Genomic DNA, 22397 nt, shown 5'->3' on the forward strand with positions numbered 1-22397 from the left:
TTAAGAATTCCAAAAAATTTGTTTAAGAAGAAGATGAACATTTTATAATATTTTTTCTAGTTTGGCACTTTGTTCATAAAATATATAAACGCAATATAAAACCAAGGCTAACATACTCACTGATTACAAACCACCATTTGTTTTGAACAGAAAGCCGATGTTTCACTGTTTAATATGGGCAGCTACCATTGAGTACATATACACTTGCCAGGAGCAATGCTAAGCACTTTATATTTATTAGCTCACTTAATCCTCACAAAGAAACCTATAAGTAAGTGATATTTGCTACCATTTAACAGATGAGAAAGCTGAGGATCCTCGGTCTGACTAACTTCCTTAAAGTCACGCAAGCGGGGACAGGCAAGCTAGAACACAATAGCAATCCGCAAGGCTTCTAAATGTAGTTAAACAGTTCACTGTATAGCCCTCTCCCACATAAGTTCCATGCACATTAGCATACATAGCCCTACAAAATAATGAAAGGATAAAAAAATCAGAAACATTAAAAGACTAAACAAAAATTGAGATCCATGAAAAAGAGAATGAATGTGTTCAACACAAAAAGGAACCCACCTTCATGACCTATGACAGATCTGGAAGCTGTCTGAAAGCTAACAATTCCCGCCACGTTGTCATTGGCCAAAATGTTCACTTGCACAGTGTCGGAGCTGGGCAAAATTCTACTTCCGCCTTCAGTGTACACTAAGCTCACTATGATGCTTTCATCATCCTCTGGCTCGGGATCATCCAAAATGGTTAAAATGGCTGTCTTTTTGGTCTCACCTATAAAAAAATTAATTCAAAGCAATACTAATTTGTAAAATGCTATTACTTCATATGATAACTTAGTAGTTTTTAAAGCCACTGGAAAAAATCTAACTTTAAATTTTCATCTTTGCTCCTTCCTCATCAAATTTTCATTATTTCCTTTGAAATAAGGAGAAAGTTACCAATTACCAACCTGTGCCCCCCAACCCATCAGGCATGTCATATTCCATTATTCCCAAAATAATTTACTAGAAAAAACATCATAGAAATGTTTTATACTATTTTAAAAATTTACTCTAAAACAGATGCCGACTAGGTATTTCAAAAAGTTATGATATATGTATCATGACCCCCAGTTACTATTTCCAAAAAAATTTACGTAAAAAGTTAAATATTAAAAGGTGCAATGAACTGCTCTAACATATGTAATTGTGAGTGTTTACTTCATTCATTTTTTCTGTATACAGGGAGGTTTTTATGAGTACATGTCACTTTTTCAAGTGGAATCTATTATTGCCCAAATCAGGATTTAAACAATGATCTCAGTAAATATACCTTTCCCCCACGCAAAGTATTAGCCACATGTTTGGTTGTAGTTTTCCTTAAAAAATTAGAGCTTTCCTTAGACTTGTTTACTTACCTGTATCACATATAAAGGAATAAAACTCACACATCTCCTACAACCCTTCTTTGTTTAATAAATTAAAAGGATACACATGTAAGGCCATGTCGGTCTTCATGTGTCACGTCAACCAACTTCTATTTTTTTCAAATCCCCGCTATGCTTTTACATACTAACATTATCATAAAAATTGAGTATGATAACTTTAGGACATACTGCAATCCATTTAGAACCAACACTCACCTTCAGCAAAAGTCAGAATGTCTCCAGCACCTAAAAAATCTAAACCTTCTGTAGCAGTTCCACCAACAACACGCCACTCGACTGTCACCTGACCTAAGCTACCCCCTGTCCTGTGGATCATCAGCTCCACTGTGGTTTGGGGCTTCTCCTGGACTTCTACATATAAGCCATCTTCTGAGGTGTTGGGACTAATACTGTACATCATGAACACTCCAAAGGCATCGCCATTTAATGCTATGACAACTGTAGAAGTATTTGGCTGTCCTATGGTTGGCTGGTTTTCAAAACTGGCTGTGATGTTCATGAGGTGAACTTCAACAAGAGAAATTAGGAAACTCTCATCCATCTCTGGGATATCATCCACAAGAATAGAAACTGTAAGATTTGCAAATTCATCGCCTTCCAGCATTATGACCCATTGCCTTGTCACAGGCTCATAGTCGCTGCCAGCCACAGCCTGACCGCTAAAAAGAGACGCTACCCTGGTCATGTTTTTCCTGTAGGTCCAGAAGTCTGAGTGGTTAACATTCGGACTGATCCATGATGTCATCCAAAAACACTGGGGGCCCTCGGAGGCACTGAAAAATGAAAATGCTGAGCATGCATGTTCTTTGAGGCACAAAGTGGCACAAGTATGCTGGGGTTCCCCCACGGCAGAGACATTCACCCACGTTCTCCAAAGTGGGTCAGGCACCCCCTGCATTGGCGATTCATAGTAGGACAGTAAATCTTGACTTTCCTCCACTGCAAGAGCCACTACATCAATATCGGAAGTACTGTAGAATAGCAAGAGCTGACCAAAGCGCCCGCCGCTAAAATGTGGAGTGACAATTAAAAGACATATTAAGCACTCAAAACAATCGGTGGATTACATATAGAAAAGAACTACTAATTGCAGTTTTCACTTTTTAAGTATATAATGTCATTGTACAAACACAACCATGCTTCTATTACATTTGTCTTTCAATGTTTTACTTTCTCATGTAAGATAACCTTGCTAGTTTTTGATCAAACAAAATATTTACCAAGCTATGAAAATATCTTGTAAGATATGCAAGTCATATCCATTTTTAAATTATCAAACAGAAATAGAAAATTAATTTTCATTACTAGGTTTCTCTGAAACAAAGTAACAATAATAGCATGAATACATTTTGAGGAAATATAATTATTTGCCATAAGGTCCCCAAGTCCTGTATTTTCTATTTCTAAAGGAATTCAGTGAACTATAAACTGCCTCACGAAAGAAATGCAGGAAAAAAAGTAGAACTTGAAAATTAACCACTTCACATATGAATGTTCTTTAATTTAGAAGCTACTTGTACTTAAGTTCTAACTAAACAAGTAACAGATTAAAGCAACAAATTTTTGGAGTTAGAAAGTCCCATGATGTATAATCTATTTCACTAATAACAGGTATGATAAATATAAAGAGCTCTTTATATTATTAGGCACCAATCATTTACTAAATTATAATTTATATTGTATTAAAAAACAAATTGTGCAAGAGATCCTTTCCCATCACCCCACAATTCTCATCACCTCCCCACCCCAGATGCAAGTCACCATCTCATATACCTTCTCCTGACAGTTATGTTAGCACAGGAACTTCTCTCCAGAGGCTCTTGAACACGGTAAACCGACTGAACAAAGGCTACTGTACCATAAGGATTATCATTGGCAGGAATAATAATATTTGCCACTCGATCTAACCCAATAGTACCTCCACCAGAGGCATCAGTTAGTTGCACTTGGATAACCTAAAAATACAGTGAAAACTTCCTTAACAGAAACCTAGTTTTGAAATTAGAATAAAAATGATTCAAGGGAAAAAAATTAAACATATCCATACAAGTATAAGAACAAAGTGAAATGTAATATAAATGTATTAAAAAAAACTATCCCATTACATTTATAAACCCAACATGTAACAGAATAATCCATCATGAACTTTTAATAATACATCATGGCTATACGTTTAAAAATGGGCTATTTAAGTTCCTTAATATTCAGTTATATAATTTTGTGAATCAATTTTGAGATCCCTGGTTATGTTTACCAGTTTAATAATATACTTTTAGTCCTATACCTTTTTTTATTTAGGGAAAATAGTACATATGTTTCATGAAGTTAATATATTATGCTTTATTTTCCACATTCTCTCAAATGAAAATTCGCTGACAAAATTTAAAAGAAAAAAATATCATATCACAATACCACCTATATTTAGAGAGAAGAGAAATGTTTTAAAGATATTAACTAGTAACTAATATTTTAGGAGTGAATAATGATACAATTACCATTCAAATGAAATTTTATGAACTACCTTTCTATAAAAATTTGACAGAATTAAAGAACAAATGCTATTAAATTCAATTTTATGAGATCTGGGCTTTAATAATACTTGAATTTTATAAAATAAAAGCATCCTTAGCCAATATATGGCATTGATGAATCAACTTTCCCCCTGAGACTCTACTTTTACTTGCTACTTTGCTAATTTATCATGAAAAGTAAATATCAGGCAGCTATATCTAGCATGGTATTTGTCACATAGTAAATTCTCAAAATTGTTGAAGAATAAATTAATGAACAAGTGAAAAAATCAAAATCTAATTTAAGCCCAAAGGGAGTATGGATATAAACAAATTAAGAATTTATATGAAACAATGTAGCAAAAACTATGATAAATGTATTATATATTTAATCACTTAACCAAAATGTTGAAAAATATAATTGCATAAAAATATCTTACACTAGTAAACTGGTATGTGCATAAGACCTATTTCTAGAATATTCCTTGTTTCGTTATCTGTAAGGATCACTTTCATACTACCATATTTTAAGCATTCTTGCAGAAATAATTTATTTGACATCCTTTATAAATGTCACAACAACATCATCTGTTCTAGTCACTACAAGACAAGGCATGATTTACAGTGTCATTCTATACTAGGCATCCTCTCACCTCTTCAATCTCCGGAACGTCGTCAGCCAGGACCTCTAACAACAAGGTTTGAATGGTTTCCCCAGGGGCAAAGGTCACATTACCTGAGACAACTCGCAGGTCGCCAGTAGCAAGCTGTCCATTAATGGTGGCAACCCACTGAATAGTAACATTGCCGAGTGTCCCAGAATTTCGAATTATTGGCAGGTTTACCTTCACTGAATTAAACTCAGGTTCCTCTACAATAAGTTTAGTAATCTGAAAACCTGAAGGGCAGAGCAGAGTTAATTTCACATACAAAATGAAACTGAATTGCACAGATCTAAACAATCGCTGTCCTATAGTCACATTTCCCCCCTTATGCAATCTAAGTAGCTAACCCCCATCCAATCAGAGTAACATGCTGTGACACAAGTGGTTGAGCTACTAAAATTTCAAAATGATTTTTCATTATGATAGAAGCAGAAATTACAAATCCAGATGCCCACAGGGGTCAGGCATATACCAGTTGTGAGAGAAGAGTATCTAATGAGTTTCTCAGCTAACTGCACAGTGCAAGCCTGGCCCAAAGGGACAGTGGCTATATAGTTCCCATGACTGATGCTATGCAGGAGAGGGGGCTGGATGTTGCCAGACTTTCCTACTAAACCAGAAAGCCCAGATATCCAAATTTTTGTGTAAATTTCTATAAAAAATTTATGTAAAATTTTAAAGAATTATCTAAGATTCACAAAACACACTAGGAGCCAGATATAATGTAAAAGGTTAAAAGATTGTGATGTCCACATTAATGCAAAGGTTCTGAACCTTTACATAAATGTGGACGTCACAACCTTTTAACCACTAACCACTGCCAGTGAGAGTACAAGATGCTGTATATATCAGTATTAACAAGTTAAAAAGAGGACATGATCAAATCAATTCTTCATCCCTAAAAACAAAGAAATGTATGACCTATGCAGACAAGTGAAAAAGATAGAAACTAATGTGGTTACCAAATAATCCATAGGGGTCATCAGAGGCCTCAATAATAATGATTGCCTCTGTTAACGCCCCTAGTTTGGCTCCTCCTGTTGTTTCATTCAGCAGTTGCACAAGAAAAGATTCTTCCAGCTCAGGGTAAATGTCATTAATGATATATATTGGCACCGCTTTACTGGTTTCCCCTTCTAGCAAGACCACATCTGATGAAGCTATACTATAATCTTCACCTACAGAGACAAAAAGCAAAATGCCAAGACTTATTCCTCAATATAATAAACATGCCACATACTAGGGGAATCTATGATGTATCAAATTTTATGGATATACTTGGAAAGAATTTTTTGAGAATAATTACTAGATTTATTCTGAACAAGAAGACTTTACTTGTCTTGCTAAAAAAAAAAAAAAAAGGGGGGGGGGTTGAGAGTTTGATATCACAAAACAATGAAAAAGATTTCCTAAGGGTGTTTGAGTTCACATGTTCATTTTAAGAAAGATGTGTACATAATTTGTACTGTTTGTCTCATATATATATATATATATATATATATATATATATATATATACACATACACACACACACACACACACACACACACATATATATATATATATATATATATATGGCATTCCCCAAAAAATGTATACACACATTTTGAATAATTATAAAGGCAGTGTTTATTAAAATACATTTCATTTTCAAAACTGAGCTATCAGCTGTTAAAGTGTTTATATATTTTTGGGACAATCTGTATAGATGATATATGGATATGGATAGATAGCCATAAGTCATTTATAACCACAAGATAGCCCTTTATCTATAAAAGAAAAATGTGTATAATACTTTTAAAACAAAGAACAAGACTAGAATTCTAATCTCACTGGGGAAATAAATTATACTGTTGCGCTGATATGGACATGTCAGCACCATCAATGTTATAGCCGGAAACGATGGACCTTTCTACAAAGTTGGATTAAAATCTGCTATTGCAAAACTGCCCAGGATGACTTTGTTCCTGGTCCAACAGTGGTTGGGGAAAGGAGAGAGGCTTCCTATGGAGCCTGAGGGCAAAGTTCCTAGAACACACACACACACACACACACACACACACACACACACACACATCACCTGGGGAATACGTGAGCCCGGTTTATCATCTTTTCAAGCAAATCTCATATCCAGATAATTTATTTCAAAAAAATCAAGCCTGTTGTCCCATCCATTCACACTCATGTTCCTTGCATACTAGAAAAAACCTAGCTGAATTGCTCTTAGGCAACTCTCCCTCTAGGTACCTGCACCACTGAAGAAGGAAGTCTCCTAATGTTTGCATGTGGCAATGAAATCGCTTTGCTTATACATAAAATAGTCAATGGTAACCATTGTCTCTTCCATGTTCTTAATAAATAAGGAAATAAGCAAGATAAAAGAGTCGAGAAACAAAACTATCGCCAAGTACTGTGGTCCTACAGCTACACGGTTTATCTTGCATTCTTTCCTAGGTATCATCTACATGAGTCTCTTTCAAAAAACTAAAAGGTACACAGAGAAAACCTAACCATGCTTTCCTTAGTTTCTTTTCATTGGTTTGTGCATATTTTGGTCATCAGAGCTTTTACATTCATATAAAATTCACTAGCAGTTTCCATAAATTCTACAAAATCAGTGTCATAAATATGTGATGAAAGATCTGGATTTGTTCCTTTAAAAAGATGCTGGAGTATTGTTGTTTTCTGGCTGATTTTTCTAACTACATCTTTGAGGTTTGTTAATCAAGGATAAAATTTCCCTCTAAAACACTTCACTGCTCCTTAGATGTCTTTTCTCACCAGCTATTGCAGTTATTGGCACAGCTTTAAACTTCACAGAAACATCTGCAAATGCTCCTCCTGTTCTAGTCACATTGATAATGGGTCCAACATGATTTTCTGCCACTCGAACAAGTGGAGCTGAGAGCTGAAGAATTCCAAAGGCATCATCATTGGCAATGATAATTAGATGAGCAATAGTTTCTACCTTAGGTCCAAGGCGTGGAGAATTGGGAACTGAAAAAGAGAAGAGAATCTATCAAAATTCTAAGAACTAGTCAAAAGTCATTAAGCCTCAGCAAGATTCCATCAACCAAATGGGATCATAAGTGTTTTCTCTCTATGAAATATTACTATAGTATGTATTAGCACTCATCTAGACATTGTAGATACAAAAATAAATTATACACAAAGTCCCTACCTTATACCTTTATAGTCTATTGAGATTTTTTTTTTTCTATTGAGATTTTTTATTATAGAATCCTTAGCAAACAAATAGTTAACCTACAGGCATAATTTAATAAGTATTAGAAATTTGTCAAAAAGCAAAAAGAATTAGAGTATAATAAATCATCACTTTGCATATATTACAAGAGATAATAATGAAACCTATAGAATTATAATCTTTTAAATTAGCTACCAGCATACCATAAATTTAAAAAAAAAAAAAACAGCATTTCAGGTACAAAATTGAGTAGGAAAGTAATTTGACTCCATGACCTCAAAGACCAGCTGCAGCAAATCATCATACTCTAATTAAATTACTGTGTCTCTATTTCAACTTTCCTCCCTCACAAACCTGTTCCTCTCTACCCCTTCTTAGTTAACTGAACTACCTCAACTGGAAAAAGCACTTCAATACTACCCCAATGCTGCTATAAAAGCGTGTGTGAAATAGGTTCTCTTCTTACTTTCCACTGATTATCAAGAGAGCAAAGCTTGTTTTGAAGGCATTTGGGACCTTCCAAAAACTACCCCTCATACAGAGGTTCAATTCCAACCAGAACCCTTCCCAAAACAATATAAAAAGTGGTCTTTTAACACAAAGAAAGCATCTAAAACTTTTATTAGAAGTAAAGAATATTGAGGTCATATTTAATTTTTTTGTATTCTTTCTATAGAGTTCATATTTAGAATATCTCTAAAAATGATGGTATTTGGAAGTATGTGATAATGTATACAAGTCAACACTTCAGACAAATTAACCTAAAAACAAGTAACACCACCATTTAATTTCAACCATTTAGGTCCAGGACATACTAAATTATATCATAAAGTCACAACTAGAAATCAGTATACTATAATTAAATTCAACGAAATTAGAAAAGAATGGCAGTGACAGAGAGTAGCAACAAATGACATTTTTTTGAGTGTGCACTATTTGCCTGACATTGTTTTAAGCACTTTTCTTATATCAAGTCATTTAATCCCCATGACATCTCTATGTGGTCAGTAATATTGTCACAATTTACAGATGAGTAATCAGAGCCACAAAGATGGGGAGGAAGTTACCTGTAGGGTTTGTCTAATCTCTTATATACAAATAGAGGTTCGGTGCACGAAATTCATGCATGGGGGAGGGAGGGGTGTCCCTCAGCCCAGCCTGCACCCTCTCCAATCTGGGACATCCTTCTCACAATCCAGGACTGCTGGCTCCCAACCGCTCGCTTGCCTCTGCCTGATTGCCCCTAACTGCTTCTGCCTGCCAGCCTGATCACCCCCTAACCATTCCACTGCCAGCCTGATCAACACCTAATGCTCCCCGGCCAGCCCAATTGCCCCTAACTGCCCTCCCCTGCCAGTCTGGTCACCCCTAACTGTCCTCCTCTGCAGGCTGGGTCGCCCCAACTTCCCTACCCTGCTGGCCCGGTCACCCCTAACTGCCCTCCCGTGCAGGCCTGGCCCCCCCAACTACCCTCCCCTGCAGGCCTGGTCTCCCCCAACAGCCCTCCCCTGCAGGCCTGGGTCCCCCCACAACTGCCCTCCCCTGTGGCCCTGGTCCCCCCCAACTGCCCTCCACTGCTGACCTGGTTTCCCCCGACTGCCCCCCTCTGCTGGCCCAGTCATCCCTAACTGCCCTCCCCTACTGGTCCAGACACCCCTAACTGCCCTCCCGTGCAGTCCTGGCACCCCCAACTGTCCTCCTCTGCAGGCCTGGGTCCCCCCCAACTGTGCTCCCCTTCAGGCCTGGGTCCCCCCCAACTGTCCTCCCCTGCAGGCCTGGTTGCCCCCAACTGCCCGCCCCTGCTGGCCTAGTCACCCCTAACTGCCCTCCCCTGCAGGCCTGGTCCCCCCAAACTGCCCTCCCCTGTAGTCCTGGTCCCCCCAACTGCCCTCCCTCGCTGCCCTGGTCACCCCCAACTGCCCACAACTGCCCTCCCCTGCCAGCCATCTTGTGGCAGCCATCTTGTGTCCACATGTGGGCAGCCATCTTTGACCACATGGGGGCGGCCATCTTGTGTCTTGGAGTGATAGTCAATTTGCATATTACTCTTTTATTAGATAGGATTACTCATCAAACCTATCCTGAAATTTGATTACACTCAGAGTAGAGTAACACAGATCCTATCAAGTTCTACACTGATTCTGCCTATTAAAATCTGAATCAATATCACACAGATTTGCCCTTAATTGTTCTTTAATTATTTCACATATGGCTTATGCCTATCCTGAACTGCCCCAAGTATGCTGTATAATTCCAGGGACATATCAAGCATAAAATACATCATTTGTTTCTCCCATCCCATAACTCATTGATATTCTACATGTACCACTTTATTATTAATAATTATTCACATATATTGAATACTTACCATGTGCCAGACACTGTATTAGTTTTCACATATATTATCATATTTAATTCCTATAATATTTCTGTATTGCCCATAAGGACACTAAGGCTAAAAATGATTATGTTCAATTTTATTATTATAATTGGAACGTAAGTTATCTGACACCAGTATCCACAGCTCCTAGTCACTGGTATATGTAGTAATCCCTCCTTGTTTTATTTCTATCTCACTTAAAAACTGTGTGTTCCTTGAAAACCAGGCTCTATTATATAATTATTACTTAATAAGACTCATTGGATTTTACTTCAATTTATATGCTATTTTAACTGATTCTAAATCTTGCTGAGAAAAAAAAAGAATGGGAGAATAACCAAGATGGCAGCATAGGTACACACTTGAATTTGGTGCTGAGCACAACCATATCAAAACTACAACTAAAAGACAAAACAAATATCATCCAGAACCACGGGAAGGTTGGCTGAGTGGAAATTCTACAACTACAAGGAAAGAGAAAAACACATTTACTCTGGTCGGAGATGCGGAAGTGAAGTGCGGAGGTACGGAGACCCACGCAAAAAAGGCAACTGAGTACCCTGTTGCCTTTATCAATAGGGAGTGAGGTACAATCTCCCTACTGCTCTGAACTCCAGTTCCAGGCGAGACTCTGGGGACCCGGATTTATACAAGGAGAAACTGGACTGTCTGACATCGGGCTGGAACACAAGGGCGGCTTTCTCTCAAAGGTGCTTGTGGCAATCCGCGGGACACAGAAAGCTGGGGGCCTCTTCGGGGCAGGGCTGATGGTCATACATTACGTTTGCTTTGCCCTGGGGATTCTCTGAGACCCCACCCCACCCAATTTACAACCCCACCCAAGCTGTGCGCAGAGGCTTTTGCATATGAATGGCCTGGCCTTTTGCAATCTAAGCCTAACAAACTGCAGCTGGGTCAGAGAACCCCAGAGCTGCCAAAAAAAGGCCCAAGGCTCCACAGCAGCTTGCATTGCTTCACAGCTGGGCCTCATCTGGGCACCTCCAAACCCCATACAAAGAGGAGGGATCTGCAGATCTCTCTGTAGCTCCTGCTGGGTGGCTTCAGACAGTGGCTGACTTTGCACCTCCTTGGAGATCCAAGAGCCAGTGTACCCAGTGGTCAGAGTGGGACCATCCAGATTACAACTCTTCACATCCATAAGGGACACACTCAGGGGGCAGACTCAGTGAGCACCAAAGCCCCACTGAAGCAAGTCTCACCCCATAAGGGTGTCTCCAGCACAGAAGTTCTCCCATTGTAGACATAACTGGTCCTCACAGCCAATTGGCCTGGAGGTCAATTCCTCCCAGTGATACCAACAGCAATCAAGGCTTAACTACAACAAGACTGTGCACACAGCCCACAAAGGGGCGCACCAAGAGCGTCCACCTCAGGTAACTGGGGAGGCTGAGCCACTGGGCCCTATAGGACACCTAGCACACAAAGCCACTCTATCAACACAGGGAAGCAGCCAAAATGTGGAGACAAAGAAGCAGGTCACAAATGACAGAAATGGAGGAAAGCAAACTACTGAATATAGAGTTCAAAACCACGGTTATAAGGTTACTCAAGAATCTTCTAGAAACCTCCAAGAAATTTACTGAGACCCTCAAGGATATGAAAAAGGACCAGTCAGAAATTAAGCGTACACTGACTGGAATAAAGAATAATATACAGAGATCCAACAGCAGACTAGAGGATCCCAAGAATCAAGTCAAAGATTTGAAATACAAAGAAGCATAAAACACCCAACTGGAAAAGCAAAAAGAAAAAAGAATCCAAAAATATGAAGATAGTGTAAGGAGCCTCTGGGACAACTTCAAGTGTACCAACATTTGAATTATGGGGGTGCCAGAAGAGAGAGAGCAAGATATTGAAAACCTATTTGAAGAAATAATGACAGAAAACTTTCCCCACCTGGTGAAAGAAATAGACTTACAAGTCCAGGAAGCGCAGAGAACCCCAAACAAAAGGAATCCAAAGAGGACCACACCAAGACACATCATAATTAAAATGTCAAGAGCAAAAGACAAAGAGAGAATCTTAAAAGCAGCAAGAGAAAAACAGTTAGTTACCTACAAGGGAGCACCCATATGATTGTCAGCTGATTTCTCAACAGAAACTATGCAGGCCAGAAGGGAGTGGCAAGAAATATTCAAAGTGATGAATAGCAAGAACCTACAACCAAGATTACTCTACCCAGCAAAGCTATCATTTAGAATTGAAGGTCAGATAAAGAGCTTCACAGACAATAAGAAAGCTAAAGGAGTTCATCACTGCCAAACCAGTATTATATGAAATGCTGAAGGGTATTCTTTAAGAAGAGGAAGAAGAAGAAAAAGGTAAAGATAAAAACTATGAACAACAAATACATATCTATCAAAAAGTGAATCTAAAAATCAAGTGAATAAAAAATCTGATGAACAGAATAAACTGGTGAATATAATAGAATCAGGGGCATAGAAAGGGAGTGGACTGACAATTCTCGTGGGGAAGGGGGTGTGGGGGATGTGGGAAGAGACTGGACAGAAATCATACACTTATGAAAGAGGACAGTGAGGGGTTAAGGGCAGGGGTGGGGTGGGAACTGGGTGGAGGGCAGCTATTGGGGGAAAAAAGAGGAACAACTGTAATAATCTGAACAATAAAGCTTTATTTAAAAAAAAAAAAAAAGCAAAGAATGAAGTATTGTGTGAGAATTTTAACCTTAGCAGTTATCCTATAAAGTAAATTACCTTCTATAGCCCTGAGCTACAATTACTGACATTGTGGTCAAGAATGTTGCTTACTATACAGTATATTCATCCAGATGTTACAGTAAGGTCAAGAAATTTACTTGTAAGAACCATCATCTATGTGGCAGAGTATGCTCAACATGAGATCTTGGAATCTGACTCTTTGGACTATGTAATTCCAGTGTCCTTAAAAAGGTTTTGTTTTCATATAAATATTGTCCTAAAACTGATAATAAATTGATCTTAAATTAATAAAGCCTTTACTTCTTCCCTTATTCCAGAAAATCTAGATTCTTTTTACCTTTCTAAAGTTTTATGTCCACTTAGAAAATGTGACTAATGAACAAGCTATAACACAGTAACTGCTTTCAGTTCCATCAGCTCAAGCCCAGCTCCCTACCCCTACCCATACCACCCCACTCTCTCTACAAAGCCACTGAGTCACAACAATACCAGGGAGAGTGGCTTATACTTTCAAATAGAAGCTACCAGATCCTCTGTGGATCACTCCTTATTCCTCATTCTTATCCCCAACCAGGGTCTTCTCAACTCTCTCAATGACCCACAAATCCACAGGATTTCTTAGTGCTCCACAGCCTTGTTGCCCTGCCCTCAAGCAGTTGCCAGATCCACTTGGCCAATACAAAGAGCCTCTGTTGCTTAAGAAATCTTCCAGAGTTGATCAAGGTGAGAGGCTCTGGCTCTTGCTACCAGGACTGTCCTTGGAATCCCCAGATTAATTACAAATGTTTTGGAAGTTACAACACATAGTACAACAAGAGGCTTTTCGTGCACCAGTGAAGGGCCTGGCCTGCGGGGATCAGGCCGAAACCAGCTCTCCGACATCCCCTGAGGGGTCCCAGATTGCAAGAGGGCACAGGCCAGGCAGAGGGACCCCACCAGTGCATGAATCTGTGCACTGGGCCTCCAACATCACCTGAGGAGTCCCGGATTGCGACAGGGAGCAGGCCAGGCCAAATCCATGCACTGGGCCTCTAGTATACGTACTAGTATAAGATCTTTGGTTAATCTCTTCCTGCCCTCACCCCTCCCTCCTTCCCTCTGAGATTCATCAGTCTGTTCCATGTTTCCATGCCTGTGGTTTCCGCTCCTGCATTGAGCATCTACCCCCTGGTGGTCAGTGTGCATCACAGCTACCAGCTGGATGGTTGCTTAGGCTTTTATATGCATAGACTAGGGGCCCGATGCATGAAAATTCATGCACTGGGGCTGGGGTCCCTCAGCCAGGCCTACCCCCTCTCACAGTCCGGGAGCCCTCAGGGGATGTCCCACTTAGGATGCCTAAGCTGCAGTCTGGCCTCCCTCTGGGAAGTGACCAGGTCGATCATGGGAAGGCGCCACCGCCATCACCCTGCTGCTGCTGCCATTGCTGGCGGCCATGGCTGCCGACCCTCAACTCTCGCTTCTTAGCGCTGGCCCCGCCCCCACCCACTGGTGGGTGCGGGGCGATATGGACCAGGCCGGCTGGGGGAGGGGCTGGGGGAGGTTGAGGCACAGCAGGTTGCACCCCATCCAACCTCTGCAGAGGCATGGCACCACGACCAAACCCGTGCCGCTGCCCTTGTGGCTGCTTCTGCGGAAGAAGCCGCGGTGCTGGACTGGCCTGCACCACCACCTCTCCCGCACCGCCTCTGCAAACGGGGTGGTGGTGGCAGCAGTGTCTCCTCTCCCGAGGCAGAGCCGCCTCCTCTCCTGGGCCCCTCGGCCCTCACAGGCAGCCTCTGTGGCTTGGTCCGGATCAACATCTGGAAGACATCCGGTTTAATTACCATATCACCCTTTTATTAGTATAGATAGTACTAGAGGTCAGTTACACTGGGTTACATAGACACTTCTAAAACTTTAGGCTTGGAATGTAACAGACTTTTAAAACATAATTTCATGTTTTCAAGTGTCCTACTTCCATTTACCTATAGGTAAACTAAGATGATGCTTTCAAATTTAGAGCTTAATATTTTTATAGAATTTCTACTATACCAAATTCTTAACTTATGGTTTTAGAATTATTATTTCTAATAATACACTAACGGATACTTACTTGGGCGATTCTGTACTTTCTCTATTAAAGTAGAGTTGAGTAGTTCAACAAACACAGACTCTGACCTTTCTGGTTCATCATCATCCAAAATTGTAATCGTTATTGTGGCCTCACTCTGATTGGTTTTGAAAAGAGCAAATCCAGAAGCTGGTATATAGTCCCTTCCTTCAGTTGCTCTGGCTAAATTAGGTGGAAAATAAGGTGGTTTTTCCATATCGTCCAGTGTTGCATATGTGACCATGATTTTTCCCATGAGGCCTTTTAACCTTATTATTGATAATGTGATGTTCTGAGTTGCTTCTTCAACTTCAATAGGTCTATTTTTCTCAGAAAAGATGAAGACTCCATAAGGATCATCACTAGCCAAAACTATTAATGTGGCGTTAGTATGAACTCCCAAAGATCCACTGGAGACACTGAGGATTGACACAGAGAATGCCTTATCCAGTTCTGGATCTTCATCCGGCAATATCTCCACTGTGATGTTGGCACTTTTTTGCCCAATTTCAAACGTGACGTTGCCAGAGGTGAAGGCCAAATCGCCATCTGGATCAGAGTCAATGCTCCAAAGAAGAGTTACTCGAGACAGAGCTCCATGACTTCTTATAATCTATAAAATATTGAATATTAACATGTATTAAAAGAGGTATTAAAACCACTAAGTTAGAAGTTTATAAATACAGAATGATAGCAATTTTATATAAATTGTTCTAAAAAATATGAGATTCTTAAAGGCAGGTATCATGTACTAACCCATTTTTGAAGACATAGAGAATCCTATTTAAAAACTGATTGTTGCATGAAACAAAATATTGATTGAACATTTGTAGCTTATAAGTAAACTACAGCTATATTTTTACAATTAAAATATATATAAATAATAAAGTAAATGTAAAATGTATTATATTTAAAAACATTCATTATCATTTTTATATTTACTGAAAATATTATATATACTTCATTGTAAAGAATAGATGAGTAACATTTTTAATGAAAAGTTAGCCATAAAAGTTGTTTTTAAAAACAAATTATAATATTTCCTTTATCTTCAATATAATATGAAAAACAAACACACATATTTGACCCAAGGTTACATAAAATACATCTAAAAAGGAAGAAATGCCTTTCTGTCAATATTTGAAGAAGAAAAAGCTTTAGAGAGAAATGGGGGAAAAAACAGATACAGAGGCAAAGAAGCATTGAACAAACTGTCAAACTACAGCGGGAAGACAGGGGAGGTTGGGCGGGGGGGGCTGTAAGAGATCAACCGAAGGACTTGTACGCATGCATATAAGCATAACCAATGGATACAAGACACTGGGGGCGGGGGGCAGGGGGCAGGTAAAGACATGTACCGGGGGGTAGGGGAGGCTGTGGGGGAGGTCAATGGGGGAAAAAAAAGGAGACATATGTACTACTATTTGTAATACTTCAAACAATAAATAAATAAATAAATAAATAAATAAATAAATAAATAAATAAAAGCTTTAAAAAATGTTCCAAATAAGTTCCAACTAAACATGATTTTAATTTATACTTAAAATATGTTGTCTCAAAATAAAATTTGAGACAGAAATTTTATAAAACTTTATCCTCTCCTATAATCCTTTTTTATTTTCTTTCTTGAGTAATTAGTCACTGTTGCTGAAGTTGTTCAATTTACTCCAGAACAGTTTACTGAAGATCTGTCATAAGAGTACAGGAGGGATATATTTTGAGTGATTTTTCTTCATTATTTATATACAATCTCAGGAAGCTGAGCAAGCTTCTAGCTCCTCTGAGTTATTTAACAATAGAAAACTATTCAAGTCCTACTGGAAAAAATGCAGAGCAGGTACACACAAACACAGACACACACACCATGTACAGAGTTATTATTATCGCTGTCCACTAACATTGTGGGTTTTCTTTCCTTCTGGGAAAGAGATAAGACAGGACTGCACTTCTCTACCCTTTAACATTAGCATGGTCATGTGATTTGCTTTAGCCAAGGACATGTAAGTGCAAATGCTGTGCATCACTTCCAGAAAGCAGCCAATATGTAGTTCTCCACACCCACATTTCCCCCTTCTGAAAGACAGAAGTGCCTGTTGAGATGTGGCCTCTGTAACCCTCAGTCCCTAAGTTACGGCACTTGGCCCTGAGCAGGTCTGCCTGTGGGTTCTTGACCTTAAGAAGGAAAGATTCCACAGCAGGAGTCCAAGTGACTTTAAAGGTACATTTATTAAAGCTGAGGACAATGAAAGGAAAAAGGGCTTAGCATAGAGTAAGCAACAGGTCAGCCCAGGCTGGGCGCTTTGTTTCTCTAAAAATGCCACAGGAAAGAAAGAAGCCAAGGCAGGCTGCCTTCGCTCACTGGGAAGGCTCATTGGGAGAAAACGGGCCTTGGAGACAGGTTCAAGGGGGTTAGCCTGGGACAAGCTGCCACTGTCCATTGCTCCGCTGGTTTCAAGTCTCATGGAGTCCCTCTGAGTTTAGATCCCTTAGAGTTTAGGAACTATGTGCCTGTGGAGGCGGGGGGGGGGGGGGGGACGGGGGGGGGGGCGCTGGGGGCGCTGGGGGCGCTGGGGGCGGGGGGAGAAGGTGAAGTGCTGCTCCCCAGAGGGAGAGCTTGTGTTGGTCCTTTGTGTTGAGGGTTTTTATTTCTCTCTTGCAGGCAGGCATCTTAGGGGAGGTCTCAGGGGAGGGTTTCAGCAGAATATTCATCAGTTTTCCAGGTGTGCCCTTTCAGCATCCTGGTCTTCATTCATTGGTCTGCTCTAGGGCAGGGGGTCATTTGTCATTGCGACTGGTCCTGTTGTCGCCCACCTGGTTTTGCTGCTTTTCTGGGCATGGGACTAAAATACAACTGAAGCCTAGATATTCTCTCTAGGGAGGTGACCTTCTATTATCTGCTGTAAATTGCGTGGCCAGTTTGTTCAGCTAAATGTCTCAGTTTTCCTATTCTACTTGTCCTGGCATACTGGCCTGTTTCACATAAACGATTGATGATTGCCTATTTCAGTTGGACACATACAGGAGTGGCAAACAAAACTTTGTTGTAGTAAACTATTTGATAGGAGCAGAAATAGAATGTTGGGAGACCATCTAGAATTGTAAGAAGTATTAATCATGCTCTGTTAACTGTGATTGTTTTTCTGATTATAGAAGGCACCCTCTAATCTGGCTGGTAGTTACACGAGGGACCTGGGAGCTCACCTGGAAATGCAGCCCATCCTCCCCATTTGGAGCTGCCTATTATCATGCATAGATTAACAAGTTTGCTCCAGCCCTTGCATATCACTAAGCCCTTTGAAGATCCCCTCTGCTTATCTGTTAACTGCGCATTTAGCAAACTACTTTCCCATATAATCTTTGTCCTTTTACCCAATATAAGCAGCTGGCTTATGGTGGGGTAGAGGGCAGATTTTTGTGGATGACCTGCTGCTCTCTCGTATTGCCAGCAGTATTGGAATAAACACTCATAAATGATTCAACCCTGTCCTTGCTTAATTGGCTCACATAGTGATAGGCAGTATGGACCCACTGATTGTCCGGTTATATATTGAGATTTTGGAGAAGTTTGTTAAACAGAATATCTGAATGAATAAAGAATATATATGTGATAAAGCTCTATTACATTCCTTAAAGAGTCAGGAATCCTCAAAATCATAAGATAAATTTGTATGCAAACCCAAAGACAAATGCTAAATCACTATTTAATGGTAAATTTGTATTGTTTGTGCCACTAGACTCATTCCCTCCACCTACATGGAAAAAACTGACCTAAAATACAGCTTCATAATACAATAAAACAGTTTTAAGAGAACAGAACATGTCTAGGACTGCAGGGAAAAAAATGTACTCACATTGAATATAACAGTGCTGAACCCGTCTTCTGGTTCAGTTCCGCTGACAATGAGTGACTCAGGGCTAAATTCAAATACACCATGAGCATGGTCAGAGGCCGCAATTGTCACTAAAATTCGGGAAGCCACTCCTAGACTGGCTGCATGAATAAGTTCCAACAAATAGCAAGAGAAAGTTAATCAGTAATTTACAAACCAAAGGAAAAGGCAGGCAACAACCTTAGAAAACAGTTGTACTATTCACTGAGTACTTCTAATTTGTTTTAGAAAGGCTGACACGAATGGTTGCCACCCATATTCATGCTTTTATGAGCTTTCTCTATTTTGGTACCAATGTGATATACAAGTGCTGCATAAGTATTTGCAGATGAATAAGGAAAACTTGTTTTTCTTTTTCTTTTCTGTGAAAGAGAACATTCTTCCATACACAGTATATAAGGAAAGTCTCCCACGACCTTTACTGACCTCAGAAGAACATGAGCCAAACGACTTTTCCCTTTATGAAACAGTAGTTTCCCTATGATTAATCTGACTGAACTGATTGTTGGTTTCTAAATGTGCATTAATTTTAGGCCAATTTTTTCAGCATATTGTGATATTCTAGATCTACCTCTCCTAGTCCCAAAGAGTCCAATCCTATAACTAAAAAGGTATCACAGTCTAAATAAGTAATTCTTTTCCTGAGATGTTCAACTTTTATGTTTAATGGATACAGGCAAAAATAAATAAGTAAACAAATCCAAAAGTAGTAGAGTCATTAAATACAGACGTTACATGATACACTGAAGGAAGTTAGGAATGAGAGGGGTGGAAACATGAGTTCTGACACATATAAAACCTGACATTGTGAAAAAGGAGAAAATTCTCCCTTAAGAAACAAGTATTCTATGTATTTTCTCCTAAGATAAAAAATATTTGAGGGGAAAAGGTGAATCATGGTTTGTATATAAATATACTTCAAAAAGTATCATCTTTTCAATATTTTCTCACATTAGTTGGCAATTTATTCTCCCCATTTCTTCTCTTCTTAAATTCTTTTTCCCATTTGTTTTGACTAAATGCTACATATAAAGATTCATGGTTCTTTTTGCAAAAAAAAAAAATTAAAGTGATGCATTTAACATGAAAATATAAATGTTCTATTTACGTCTCTAGGGATTCAAGCCTATGTAAAATGTTTTTCAGTAATCACTTGTAAATTATATTAAAGCAAAATTTCTATTCCAATTAGAATCAGGAAACTGGAGTAGGCTCATACAGAGATGAGAATCTAAGCTTTGGAGGCAGGCAGACTTGATTCTGACTTGATCACCTTCTAGCTGGGTGACTGTAACATGGGGCAAGTAATACCTCATAAAGTGATGTGATGGTTAAGGAGATAAAATATATGAAGGACTTGTGTATAGTAGGTGTCAATAATTGGTTAGTATTTTTTGTCTTTAAAAAGGAAAGTTAAAATGTAGGACAGTAAACGGCCTTGGATCAGCTGCTTACCACGTTTGTGAATAGTTGGAAGGAAGAATTCCATGTCCCCATCACCACTACCACTGCCATCAACCCTATCGAGTTCAGCAGTCACTTTACAAAAAGAAACACAGAGACACAACCCACACAACACACATTGACACAATGAGAAAATTAAGAACTCTTAAAACATATCCAGTAAAGAGGAAAATGCAGTAATATTCATCAATAATATGCATTCTTACACACACACACAAAAAGAGAGATCTGCTAAGTGGTAAAAGTATAAATTAGTTAAGCTACCCACGTACAAAAACATCATTCACAGCCTCCGGAAATACTCCATGTAAGCTGTAATTGGTATTTCCCATTTCTGCCAATTTAACTTTAAATTTTCACTTACAAAAATGTAAATTGTTTTTAACATTTTAAATATTTTAAAAATATTTGTTTGTGGGTACACTCAGACCTATATACCTCTGACAGGCACCTTATCACTCACAACAACCAATTCTAAATCAGGGAAATGCATCAAACATTTCCCTCCAGCCACACATTCAAATCCCCCCACAGTTACCATTTTCAGGTTTGATTACCCTTTTGAGACACTGTGGAGAGAACCCTAGGCAGAGAGTCTAAAACTCTCTGCTTCAGCCCTGGCTATGAGAGATACCTGCTGTAAAACCTTCAGCAAGGCACTAAGTCTCTTGGTACCTCACCTTTCTCACCTACAAAAAAATGTTACCTTTTATAGAATGGCTGTAAAGTAAATAATACTGTGAAAAATGAAGTACCTTGGCAATATACAAGGACTACAATTAATAGAAAGAACTTTTTCCTTGACTTCCAATACATTTTTTCCCCCCACCATTACTTTACCAAATGCTTGCAGACAATGAAGACAGGAAGGGCAGCAATGATAGCAGTGGGGGAAATAGAGGAGGAGGAGAAGCAAGGCCACATCCATACCCAGGTGCTTCTACTGGTGTCCTTGACTGGCATGCTAGTCTTAGATCTGTCCTGCTCTTCTGCTGCCCTCAGTAGGACTGGGATATACCAGATATGAGAAGCTATGGCACCCCAAACCTGAAATATCTTAAAAACTTAAAAGAGGCAATATGGATTTCAGAGAATATCTACTGCATGGCTTTGCCCCCATATTATCCACTAGTTGTTAGAAAGAAGGGTGAAGTTCAATACCAATGTGCCCTGGCTAGCACATAACATCTATTCAGTGGGCTGGCTATCTTAGGTGAAAACAGTTTTATAGACAAACCAGTATGGAATGAGGGTTAATTCCTTGACTCTCAGCAGAATTTAGCTCTCAAGCTTTTTCACTTCTCGGGCAGTCTCGTGGCTATATGAGGAGTGGAGGCCAGTGTCCACATCCTTTACTGCCCATCCCTACTCACTTGGGTAGAAGGGAAATCAGATTCTCTGTCACTATTTGCTTACTAAGAAACTGCAAGACTGGTTTTCAACTGAGTATTCATGCCCAATCAATACATAGCAATGGGTATTATAAAGATATGGGAAGAAATTTCAACATAAAACCACAAGTATTTCTATATTTCAAATATCATTTCTGAAGAATATTCAATGTTCTTTATCAATCAATACTAGGAAATGATCACTAACATATGTTCAATTACATAGTCTTTTTAACTATAAGTGATACAGAGAACAACTTTTCAAATAATTTATAGTGACCTTGGATTAATGAAGTCTTGCCATGAAAATAATGGAGATCTGGGGACTTGTCCATAGAGGACAAGCAAAGCTAGTATTATAACATGCTACCTGCCAAACAGGCCACCCAGCATATTTTTATTGTTTTATATGGTCAACCAAACTGTGGTGCTGTTTAATTATTTCCCTAGCTTGCCCATCCATGCTTTCACTGGACTTTGGGAAAAGTTTGCATACTTAACCCAAAGTCTCACTACATACTAAAAGCCAATAATAATACTTCTGTCCTGCCCCATCTCTCCCTGTGGATGACTTATACATAGTACTATGACTTTCTTCATCAAGTATGAAGATAATAATGCCAGGTTATGTAATGGAAGAGACTGTCCTGATGAATAGCATAA

The 22397-nt window shown here is 39.2% G+C and overlaps 1 protein-coding gene across 1 annotated transcript in view; it reads right to left on the reverse strand.

Moving 5' to 3' along the window:
• Window positions 1–22397, reverse strand: part of ADGRV1 (adhesion G protein-coupled receptor V1) — a gene marked incomplete at its 5' end in the record, with an annotated part of 472861 nt that overhangs the window by 382279 nt on the left and 68185 nt on the right. Inside the window, 9 exons of the mRNA XM_080679158.1 lie at window positions 574–783; window positions 1634–2445; window positions 3212–3393; window positions 4602–4846; window positions 5576–5791; window positions 7395–7610; window positions 14993–15602; window positions 18841–18980; window positions 20335–20418. Coding sequence (XP_080535284.1) covers window positions 574–783; window positions 1634–2445; window positions 3212–3393; window positions 4602–4846; window positions 5576–5791; window positions 7395–7610; window positions 14993–15602; window positions 18841–18980; window positions 20335–20418 — 2715 coding nt within the window. The remainder of the gene's footprint in view (window positions 1–573; window positions 784–1633; window positions 2446–3211; window positions 3394–4601; window positions 4847–5575; window positions 5792–7394; window positions 7611–14992; window positions 15603–18840; window positions 18981–20334; window positions 20419–22397) is intronic.

Source organism: Plecotus auritus, assembly GCF_963455305.1.
Source record: "Plecotus auritus genome assembly, chromosome: 7".
NCBI lineage: Eukaryota > Metazoa > Chordata > Mammalia > Chiroptera > Vespertilionidae > Plecotus > Plecotus auritus.